At 41.9% G+C, this 12228-nt stretch overlaps 1 protein-coding gene across 1 annotated transcript; it reads left to right on the top strand.

Moving 5' to 3' along the window:
* Positions 1–3593: 3593 nt before the first annotated feature.
* Positions 3594–11820, top strand: LOC115191658 (uncharacterized). Its single transcript, XM_029749463.1, has 5 exons — positions 3594–3659; positions 3925–4006; positions 4197–4490; positions 7473–7793; positions 11331–11820. Exons 2-5 carry the CDS (start codon positions 3925–3927, stop codon positions 11744–11746), a joined length of 1113 nt encoding a protein of 370 aa, XP_029605323.1. The 5' UTR covers positions 3594–3659; the 3' UTR covers positions 11747–11820.
* The last annotated feature ends 408 nt before the right edge of the window (positions 11821–12228 follow it).

Raw genomic sequence — 12228 nt, forward strand, 5'->3', positions numbered from 1 at the left:
TGGACTGCTCCGCTTTCAGAGAAGCCTACCAAGTTTGACCACCAGAGGGGACTGCAACGATGATCTACAAACGGGACATCACGTGGTCATGATTTTATGTTGATTTGTAACTTGCAGGATAAACAAGATCCAAACCACCAGGGGGGGTATGTCATGATGTTGCCCTCTTTGGGTACAGTGAGCACAGTTAAACCCTCCTCCCTCTGCACCAGGCCTTTTCTATGCACCATCCCCCTACCTACCTCCCCCTACCCAGGCTACTGTGGTCAGAAGGCGGTCGTAAATTCCAAAGGGAATGTCCTGCCTCACAGGCCACAGTTTTGAGACAGAATGGTTTCATAGAGAGACAAAGGAATTCTTCCACCTCACCGGATGGGGGAACCGAACGACATTTATGTTCTGGAGAAGGTATAAAAGATCGGTGAAGAATCCAGCTACGAACTGGTCCGCTTGGTACAATTTTATGAAACTCATGAGAGACAACATTGCCATATTACCATAATAATGTTTATATAATAGCCTCAGCTATGGGACTTACATCTAAATGGTTATATAAAATGTATTAATAAGGATAAAGCTATTTGGAATATGTTGAGATGCCATGTACTGATGTTAATGTGAGAGAACTGAATTTCTGTTCAAAGCTTAACTAAGTCATCGGCACGCCCCCAGGGACACAGACAGGACAAGACGTCATGTGACAGCCTTTTCTACATTCAGTATATGAACCCCCACACAGGGTTTCTTTCTTTAGACCAGCTTACCTCGAGAAGAGAGGGCCAAGGTTTGACCATGCATTCCTCTACTGAACTTTAACCATACCACGTGAAAAAACATTTAGACTATCGATACCAACAGAATAATAACAAGTCTTAGAAATTAATTCCTAGTCTGCAGCTAGAAATTCGGTATCATTGAACGCGAAGACCGACGAAACATCCATTCTATAACGACATTAATGAATGTCGCTTTGAAAGATCCATTCTTACCAAGAGAGAGAGAGAGAGAGAGAGAGAGAGAACTCTACAAGAGGACGAAACTCTCCAACAAAGATCATGACGACACACTGAGCATAAATATATATATTGATTGCAATTGTTTTCCGAATGAGTGAGCGTTCATGTGCAAAGGATTAGCATATCAATTGTTAATATTTATCAACTCTGTAGTGTCTTCTCAGCTGACCCCGTCCCCCTTGTTTGTTTAACAAGCCGCCATGCCGGTTTAGCCCACTAGGGCACATTCCTCTACCATTGCTTTGTAACGATACCTACTGTTTTGTATGCTTTCTGTGAATTACTTAGTTTAGTAAATAAATGATTTTAAGACAATTGATGTATGGATGACTTAGTGAAGACTGGGTTCGTGCAGATAACAACAATTTACGACATTTGGAATGAGACTGACGCGAGGTAAAAATAAGTCATTAAATCAGAAGACTCATAGGTCAGATATTATGATATCTGGAAAGTTACATTAGGAAAATTATAACTTTGTAATCTGAATATTTTCCTTGGTGCCCCGACCTTCTAGTTAATTACAGTTACACGATTAATCAGTTAATCGCGTAATAATAATTACAGAGAGTTATTTGATAAAAATAAGTCTTCGGTTTTAATGATGCCCAAAGACACGACACCGTCATTGGAAATAAACATTTCTACTTAACTGACTTGACTAGTTAAATAAAATGTGGGCATTCCTGCATCTCTTTATAATTCTACTGTACATTTTTAAGCTAGGACATGAAGGAGGCGAGGGGCGCTCCAGTACAGTAGGTGATGCACAATAACGTTTGATGCCAACCACCAACAAACCCCACAGAAGAAGGAGCGGGGGCGACAATGGTAGCTAGCTAGCCATACACCGGTAGACAATGTCCTTCGCCCCCAGCAATGTTTTCACGCAGTTCTGTTAACGGTGAGGGCAGGTGTTGGGCAAGTGGGAACAAAGGACACTGTTTACCGGTGTCAAAACCCCACCCCCCAGGAATGCCCCAAATTGCAGGCGGCAATCAGGAGTTTTTAGGTTCCTGGGGGTCTGGTTTGACACACTCGAATTACATGGGCAGAGGAAAGAAAAAATTGAATGTGATGCGTTGCCTGTCTGGAATAGTGTGGGGGGCAGATGGAAGGTCATTGAAAATGATATATATAGCGCTGTAAAGGTCATCACTGGATTATGGAAGTGTAGCATGTGGATCAGCATCTCAGACATCTTTTTTTTTTAAAGCTAGATGTAATCCAGGCCCAAGCCCTAAGAATATGTTGTGGAGCACTCAGGACCTCCCCGGTGGCAGTGATGCAGGAAGAGTTGGGAGAGATGCTGTTACAGTTAAGAAGACAACAGCTAACCATGACATATTGGGTAAATCTAAAAGGACATAAGGTCACACATCCTACAAAAAAAGTGCTCCTTGAGTGCTGGGAGCATGAGCGAAGTCTGAATACAAGCTTTGGGCAGATAGGTAATGGCATAGCTAGAGCGATTGGGTTATTTTGAAGGAGTTTAGCCTCTCAGTGGTTTTGCTGCTATCCCACCTTGGTTGTTCCCTCGGCTAGTAATAGATCTAGGGTTGCTTGAGAGGCTAAGAGATGTTGAGGAAGGAGTAGATTCAGTTGTGTAAGTGAACATTTAAGAACACAGTACTATGCTTTCTTTAATATAGTCACAGATGTATCTAAGGACCCTAAAACAGGCAGGACAGGAGCAACTTTTAGTGTTCCTGAGTTTAAGGTGGCAGTGACGAAAAGAGCAACGGGTCATTTATCTGTTTAGACAATGGAGATGGCCATACTCTGGGCTGCAGAGTGGGAGGAGGAGGTGAGGATGACAGGGTAGTCATCTAGTCTGACTCCTGTGCAGCACTGATGAGCTTAAATTCATTTGTGTCTCAGCAGACAGGATGTATTGTATGAGGTTTTGCAATGCTTGTATAAGGTGAAACAGATGTTGGTAGTTGTGATGTTCCTCTGGGTACCAGCTCACGTGGGAGTGGAGGGGAATGAGGAGGTGGATGTTATCACCAAGCAGCCTCTTAAACATCCTAATGTTGAAATGGAATGTCAATCAGGAAAGCAGAAGCCAAGGGTTTATGAGAACAGTGGTTAATTAAAAACGTAAAAACAAATGGCAAGAGTTGTAAAACAGGGAGGGAAAGGGATGACACCTGTATAATATCTAGGAAATGTGGAGGGCAGGGAGGTCCTCAGGCCGAGAGAAATGGGAGGCAAGTGTAATCACAAGGCTAAGACTGGGTAACACAAGGCTCAACAGGACATTGAAATACATCCGAGTGGGTGGTGTGATCATTGTCAGGAGGAGATGGAGACAGTGAAACATGTTCAATTTCAGTGCCAGCAATATGGGAGGGAAAGGTGGAGATTGTTGTTAGATTTAAGGAGTAATGGGGTTGAAGAGCCAATATTAAGTGAACTACTGTGGAAATCTTCAGGGGGTGTAGTATTTAATGATGTATTTCGCTTCCTTAGGGAGATGAGAATAAGGGTAGGATTTAGACCTTCCTGTCTCTGGCTAACCCTCCAGTCCAGTTGGTGGCGGTAATGCACCTTTAAAAATCCAATGAAGAAGAAAACAAAGTAGAAAACAAGTCGTTATTTCTGGACAACCAACGCTCTTGGAGAAACATCTATAGTTTGGTAAATTAAGTATATTCGATTGAAAATCAGTTTGTTTCGGGGTCTGGGTTGGAATAGGATACTTGTTTCTTAAATAGTTTGTAAGGTGCATGTGATGAATGAACGTTTTTTAATGGACGGCTATAGTGCACACCGTAGCAAACCACAGCTAAATGTTTTGCAACAAAGATGAGAGTTTCTTAGTAGGCTACTATTTTAGTGTAGGCTAAATAGTTTTAGACATAACAACAATAATCCACATCTTAAAATGATTTCAATTTCACAGATGTTGAATCCTGGGGCAGTAAAGCACAGCATGGGTTGGGAACTCTTCTACTGTGTTTTTACGTTGATGGTTGGCCTTCTTGGTACGTTTTTCCTAAATTAATCATTTTAGATAGCCTATGTTCTTTTGGTGTGAACTGGCTTCTTGATCAACATCATTGAGTGTGTTCACTGTATTAGCCTAATGTCAAATATGTTGAGGATCTAGTTAGGCTACAAATATGTAAACCTAATAATCCTTGTATTTCTTTTGCTTCCCGACTGTTTCCACAGAATGCCCCTCGATTGGTAATGCTATCATTCTTAAAACTGTGAATTTGAAGCACTCTGTCACTCTCCCTTGCAATGTAACCTGTGACATTGGCATCGTTTGGAGGATTTTGGATGGCCAGGTCGTTGCCAAGATTGATCAAGGAAAACTTACTGAAGGAAAGACCTTTGAGAAGAGGGTGGAAATCAACAAAGACCTCTCTCTCACAATATTCTCTGCGGTGTACAATGACAAGGGCTCATATGAGTGTATCTGTGGATTGCGTACTGTTGCAGATGTAAAGCTAGATGTTCTGGGTAAGTTGAAGCGACATGGTGAAACTTTACATATTGAATGTTGAGTGGGAACAAGAACTATCAGCTACTAGCTTTACTCAGGGATTTGAAGAGTTTATTTCCAAAATGCTATAACCACCAGTTTTTTCATAAGAAATTACTGGTTTTGGGCACCTTCAAGTGTGTGTAAAATATTACTGTTCTCAGATTTTTGTCCACAGATGTTTATGAAAATGTATTTTTTGCAAAATGCTATATATCCATTGTTTATCTCGAATGGAATGTTCCTATCCTGTGTATTTGACAGTGATATGTGATTGTCTCGCCTACACCTAGGTATCTTAAAGGGATACTTCGGGATTTCAAATCAAATTTGATTTGTCACATACACATGGTTGTTAATGTTGTTAATGTGAGTGTAGTGAAATGCTTGTGCTTCTAGTTCCGACCATGCAGTAATATCTAACAAGTAATCTAACCTAACAATTTCACAACAACTACCTTATACACACAAGTGTAAAGGAATGAATAAGAATATGTACATAAAAATAAATGAATGAGTGATGGCCGAACGGCATAGGCAAGATGCAGTAGATGGTATAGAGTACAGTATATACATATGAGATGAGTAATGTAGGGTATGTAAACATTATATAAAGTGGCATTGTTTAAAGTGGCTAGTGATACATTTATTACATCAATTTTTTCATTATGAAAGTGGCTAGAGTTGAGTCAATATGTTGGCAGCAGCCACTCAATGTTAGTGATGGCTGTTTAACAGTCTGATGGCCTTGAGATAGAAGCTGTTTTTCAGTCTCTCGGCCCCGCCTTGATGCACCTTGCCTTCTGGATGATAGCAGGGTGAACAGGCAGTGGCTCGGGTGGTTGTTGTCCTTGATGATCTTTTTGGCCTTCTTGTGACATCGGGTGGTGTAGGTGTCCTGGAGGGCAGGTAGTTTGCCCCCGGTGATGCGTTGTGCAGACCTCACTACCCTCTGGAGAGCCTTACGGTTATGGGCAGAGCAGTTGCCGTACCAGCGTTGATACAGCCCGACAGGATGCTCTCGATTGTGCATCTGTAAAAGTTTGTGAGTGTTTTTGGTGACAAGCTGAATTTCTTCAGCCTCCTGAGGTTCTTCACCACGCTGTCTGTGTGGGTGGACCATTTCAGTTTGTCTGTGATGTGTACACCGAGGAACTTAAAACTTTCCACCCTCTCCACTACTGTCCCGTCGATGTGGATAGGGGGCTGCTCCCTTTGCTGTTTCCTGAAGTCCACGATCATTTCCTTTCTTTTGTTGACATTGAGTGTGAGGTTATTTTCCTGACACAACACTCCGAGGGCCCTCACCTCCTCCCTGTAGGCCGTCTCGTCGTTGCTGGTAATCAAGCCTACCACTGTAGTGTCGTCTGCAAACTTGATGATTGAGTTGGAGGCGTGCATGCAGTCGTGGGTGAACAGGGAGTACAGGAGAGGGCTGAGAACGCACCCTTGAGGATCAGCGGAGTGGGGGCGGCCCGTCAGGAAGTCCAGGACCCAGTTGCATAGGGCGGGGTTGAGACCCAGGGTCTCGAGCTTAATGATGAGTTTGGAGGGTACTATGGTGTTAAATGCTGAGCTGTAGTCAATGAACAGCATTCTTACATAGGTATTCCTCTTGTCCAGATGGGTTAGGGCAGTGTGATTGCGATTGCGTCATCTGTGGACCTATTGGGGCGGTAAGCAAATTGAAGTGGGTCTAGGGTGTCAGGTAGGGTGGAGGTGATATGGTCCTTGACTAATCTCTCAAAGCACTTCATGATGATGGAAGTGAGTGCTACAGGGCGGTAGTCATTTAGCTCAGTTACCTTAGCTTTTTTGGGAACAGGAACACTGTTTATCTGCTTCCCCAGAGTCTGATGAGCTTGTGGATACCATTTGTATGTCTCTGTGTCAGGTATGAAGAAGTCAGAGGTAGTTTCGCGAGCCATTGCTAATTACCATTAGCGCAATGACTGGAAGTCTATTGGTATCTGCTAGCATACTAGCACATACTGTACCAATAGACCATGCTAGCAGATACCCATAAGATAGACTTTCAGTCATTGCGCTATGGGTAACGCTAGTTTGCGCTAACAATAGTTAGCAACTTCCTTCAAACTGCATGCAGAGACATACAAATGGTATCCATGAGTTCATCTGACTCATTGACAAAATCTCGAAGTATTCCTTTAAGATGAATGAGCTCACCGTAAATTGCTCCGGATAAGAGCATCTGCTAAATTACTCAAATGTTAAATTTAAATGTTTTACGTACAGATCTCACATTGCTGTATTGAATTTTTATTTATTTAAACATTGATGTCAAATTAATTTATTTGTATATTGTTTTATTAAAAATAGTATTTTGTTACATTTGACTGTAAAACATAGTTGTACTACTTATTTCTCTGAGAGGAGGATATATATAGCATTTTGCCAAAAAATAATTTCTCTCTGAAATGAAACCATCCAGTGATAGATTTTAAACAAATACATGTGTGTCATTGAACTACCCCATGCCACGATTACATAGTGAAAAATCATACCAATATCTTTCATAATTTAAAATTACAGTAAAATCTCATTTACCAACATTTCTGAATCTGGATATATAGCGTTTTGGAATGAATGTCTTCATTTATGGATTTGCAATTGTTACAATATTGTAATATTGGCCAGACCACTGTTTTTCTGAAGTCAGTGTGTAATTCAAACTTTACATACTGTTGATTTGTGTATTAGAGTTGTGATCAATGATCGCAATATAATTCTGTTCTTTATTTGTGTCTATTCATCTCACTTCCCTCATCCTCCTCTCCTTTTGGCTTTCATACTATTCTAACCTTAACCCCCCCAGCACCTTCTCTCATATTCTCCCCCTAGTCTGTTAATTGTCATACATTCCATGTAGACCTATATCTAATCCAATTGCTTTCAAAATTGCACACCATTTAAGGCCAACCCCTCTTCTCCTTCAACAGTCCCGACAGAACTATCAGCTCACGTCGGAGATAATGTCACACTTCCCTGCTATGGCTTGACCAATAAGCAGGCAACCGATGGTGAGATGTATGTCCAGTGGAAGAAAGATGGACAGACTGTCCTGAAGATTGACCCGACCAATGCTACCTATGGCCCTGGATTCATTGACAGGACATCAGTGACCAGGGATGGTTCCAGAGAGGGTGACCTCTCCCTCACCATCACCAGTGTACACTCATCTGACCAGGGGACTTATCAGTGCTTCTTCAACCATGATAGTAATCCAGGATATCCACATGGAATCACTCTCACTGTCAAAGGTGGGATGCCTATTGAATGCATTTCTCACCTAAGTATTGTATTTAATATTCACTTTTTAATGTATAGACATTGTCTTATTATTTTACATTTTAGTAATTTAGCAGACACTTTTATCCAGAAGAATTTACAGGAGCAATTAGGGTTTATTACCTTTCTCAAGGGCACATTGACAGATTTCACCTAGTCAGCTCAGGGAATTGAACCAGCAACCTTTCAGTTACTGGCCCAACATCTTAACCTCTAGGCCACAGATAGAACATTGAGACAGGATATGTCACTGGATGTATAAATGTGAAGCATCCGCTTGGCGTTTCCACTCTACCAAATGTGGTAGTGAGAAGAAGCCCACTGGCGGTAGAAAATGGAACGAAATAGATTTTGGCTGACATTCTGCAAATGTTCTCATCAATGAAACATTTGATCTCAATAAAGTTTTCTGTTCCCAAAACTAAAATATGTTATGAACAGAATGGACTGAAGTTTGTAGACATTACCCTTTGCAAAAGTTTTCAAAAATCGCGTTGTTTAGAATAATTGCAAAGGTAAATTGAGTTATTGCACACGCGCACTTCACAGAGTAGGCATTCCCTAACGGAAATATGCAGATAATGCTAGAACACGCCAATAGGATCTCGCTAGCTTGTGCTTGGCTCTGCCCCCCTCCTTGCTTGTTCTGCCCGTTATGGCTCATTTGAGCCCACAGCCTGTCGTTTCCGATGGGACATCTTGGTTTAGTTACAAAAATCTTTGGCTAAGCTACCACCCAGACCATTATTATCATCTTTATCAAATCAAATCTTATTTGTCACATGCGCCAAATACAACAGGTGTAGACCTTACTGTGAAATGCTTAGATTATCCCCTATTTTTTTTTTTTTTCGCCTAAAATGACATACCTGTAGCTGCCTGTAGCTCAGGCCCTGAAGCAAGGATATGAATATTCTTGGTACCATTTGAAAGGAAACACTTTGAAGTTTATGGAAATGTGAAAGCAATGTAGTAGAATATAACAGAATTAATCTGGTAAAAGATAATACAAAGTGTTGTATCAAGACTGCCCAAATGTGCCTAATTTGTTTATTAATAACTTTTCTTGTTCAAAATTGTGCACTCCCCTCAAACAATAGCATGGTATTCTTTCACTGTAATAGCTACTGTAAATTGGACAGTGCAGTTAGATTAACAAGAATTTAAGCTTTCTGCCAATATCAGATATGTCTATGTCCTGGGAAATGTTCTTGTTACTTACAACCTCATGCTAATCGCATTAGCCTACGTTAGCTCAAACTTCCCATGGAAGGGACACCGATCCCGAAGACGTTTTTAACCAACAATGCAGTTCAAGAAATTGAGTTAAGATAATATTTACTAAATAAACTAAAGTAATTTTTTTTATTAAAAGTAACACAATAAAATAACAATAACGAGGCTATATACAGGGGGTACCGGTACCGAGTCAATGTGTGGGGGTACAAGTTAGTCGAGGTAATTTGTACATGTAGGTAATGGTAAAGTGACCATGCATAGATAATAAACAGTGAGTAGCAGCCTGTTTGGCCCTCCTTTTCCTGTAGTCCACAATCAGCTTCTTTGTCTTGCTCACATTGAGGGAGAGGTTGTTGTCCTGGCACCACACTGCCAGTTCTCTGACCTCCTCCCTATAGGCTGTCTCATCGTTGTCTGTGATCAGGCCTACCACTGTTATGTCGTCAGCAAACTTAATGATTGTGTTGGAGTCGTGCTTGGCCACACAGTCGTGGATGAACATGAGGGGACTAAACACGCACCCCTGAGGGGCCCCAGTGTTGAGGATCAGCGTGGCAGATGTGTTGCTGCTTACCTTTACCAACTGGGGGCTGCCTGTCAGGAAGTCCAGGATCCAGACGCAGAGAGAGGCGTTTAGTCCCAGGGTCCTTAGTTTAGTGATGAGCTTTGTGGGCACTATGTTGTTGAATGCTGAGCTGTAGTCAATGAACAGCATTCTCACCTAGGTGTTGCTTTTGTCCAGGTGGGAAAGAGCAGTATGGAGTGCAATTGAGTTTACGTCATCTGTGGATCTGTTTTGGCGGTATGCGAATTGGAGTGGGTCTAGGGTTTCCGGGATGATGGTGTTGATGTGAGCCATGACCAGCCTTTCAAAGTACTTCATGGCACAGAGACTATGGTGGTCTGCTTGAAACATGCAGGTATTACAGACTTGGTTAGGGAGAGGTTGAAGATGTCAGTGAAAACACTTGCCAGTTGGTCTGCACATGCTCTGATTTCTTATAAGTGTCCGGATTAGTGTCCCGCTCCTTGAAAGCAACAGCTCTAGCCTTTAGCTCAGTGTTGTCTATGTTGTAATCCATGGCTTCTGGTTGGGATATGGACGTATGGTCACTGTGGGGACGACGTCATCGATGCACTTATTGATGAAGCCAGTGACTGAGGTGGTGTATTCCTCAATGCCATTGGATAAATCCCGGAACATATTACAGTCTGTGCTATCAAAACAGTCCTGTAGCGTAGCATCCGCGTCATCTGACCACTTCCGTATTGAGCCACTGGTGCTTCCTGCTTGAATTTTTGCTTGTAAGCAGGAATCAGGAGGATATAATTAGGGTCAGATTTGCCAAATGGAGGGTGAGAGAGGAGGGCTTTGTATGCGTCTCTGTGTGTGGAATAAAGGTGGTCCAGAGTTTTTTTTTCTTCCTCTGGTTGCACATGTGACATACTGGTAGAAATTAGGTGAAACGGATTTTAGTTTGCCTGCATTAAAGTCCCCGGCTACTAGGAGCTCCGCTTCCGGATGAGCATGTTCTTGTTTGCTTATGGCCTTATACAGCTCGTTGATTGCGATCTTAGTGCCAGCATGGGTTTGTGGTGGTAAATAGACGGCTATAATAATATAGATGAGAACTCTCTTGGTAGATAGTGTGGTCTACAGCTTATCATGAGGTATTTTACCTCAGGCAAGCAATACCTGGAGACTTCTTTAATATTAAACATCGCGCACCAGCAGTTGACAAATAGACACACACCCCCGCCCCTCGTCTTACCAGACGTAGCTGCGCTGTCCTGCCGATGCACGGAAAACCCAGCCAGCTCTATATTATCTGTGTTGTCGTTCAGCCATGAAACATAAGATATTAGTTTTTAATGTCCCGTTGGTAGGATAGTCTTCATCGTAGATTATCCAGTTTATTTTCCAGTGATTGCACGTTGGCCATTAGGATGGACGGTGGTGACAGTTTAGTAGATGTAGTGTTAGTGTAATAATTCAAGAGAATCGTATTTAGTCATGGCAGTCTTGCTGTTGTCTATTGTTGTCTGCGTTAGTTGAGATGATAAACTGGGTGGTTCGAGCCCTGAATGCTGATTGGCTGACAGTTGTGGTATATCAGCCTAAAATCAGCCCTTAGCCGTGGTATATTGGCCATATACAGAACCACACCCCGTCTAGCCTTATTGTTTCAATGTAATATTGTCGTCATATCCCTTATATTGCTCCCACTAACACTGCTGTTTTGTATCTTTTTGTGTCTGTCTTTCTCTAGAAAACCATTTGGAGTCTACAACGAGTGAGACAACTCCAACGAGTGAGACAAGTGGTAGGAGTAGGTGGCCATTAGCGGGACCAGTATCTCTAGTAGTAATTCTAGTCATTTGTGTGTTAGTGATGATCTGCAAGAATAAGCAGAGACCTCCAACCATTCTCTACACAAATACTGGAACAGAGGATAACGCAATGGTTGACCAAGGACCACTACGTCTTTCCACCGAGGAGACCCCTCTTCCTGTTCCAGTCCAGGAAAGCAAACCAGTGACCACTGACAGCCAGAAGAGTTCCGATGATCATCCTGAAGAGCTCCCTGTCATGAGCAAGGAACGCACAGAGGAGGAGGACCTCCATCTCCCCGTGGCTGAAAGTGGGACACTGCTAGAGCAGAAGATGAGTAACACAGGGAGTTGAGTTATGTTTGAAGGTTTTTTATTTATTTATTTTTATTTATTTAACCTTTATTTAACCAGGTAGGCAGGTTGAGAACAAGTTCTCATTTTCAATTGCGACCTGGCCAAGATAAAGCAAAGCAGTTCGACAACATACAACAACACAGAGTTACACATGGAGTAAAACAAATATACAGTCAATAATACAGTAGAAAAATACAGTAGAAAAATAAGTCTATGTACGATGTCAGCAAATGGGGTGAGATAAGGGAGGTAAAGGCAAAAAATTCCATGGTGGCAAAGTAAATACAATATAGCAAGTAAAACACTGGAATGGTAGATTTGTAGTAGAAGAAAGTGACAAGTAGAAATAGAGTTAATGGGGTACAAAGGAGCAAAATAAAATAAATAAATACAGTAGGGGGAGAGGTAGTTGTTTGGGCTAAATTATAGATGGGCTATGTACAGGTGCAGTGATCTGTGAGCTGCTCTGACAGCTGGTGC

Source organism: Salmo trutta, chromosome 4, assembly GCF_901001165.1.
Source record: "Salmo trutta chromosome 4, fSalTru1.1, whole genome shotgun sequence".
NCBI classification, from domain to species: Eukaryota; Metazoa; Chordata; class Actinopteri; order Salmoniformes; family Salmonidae; genus Salmo; species Salmo trutta.

What these genes read in the sequence shown, in the direction of transcription:
- LOC115191658 (XM_029749463.1), top strand. Translation starts at nt 3,925, where the DNA reads ATGTTGAATCCTGGGGCAGTAAAGCACAGCATGGGTTGGGAACTCTTC. An exon ending in GTTGATGGTTGGCCTTCTTG is followed by an intron (nt 4,007 to 4,196) that starts GTACGTTTTTCC and finishes CTGTTTCCACAG; the next exon opens with AATGCCCCTCGATTGGTAAT. An exon ending in AATCACTCTCACTGTCAAAG is followed by an intron (nt 7,794 to 11,330) that starts GTGGGATGCCTA and finishes GTCTTTCTCTAG; the next exon opens with AAAACCATTTGGAGTCTACA.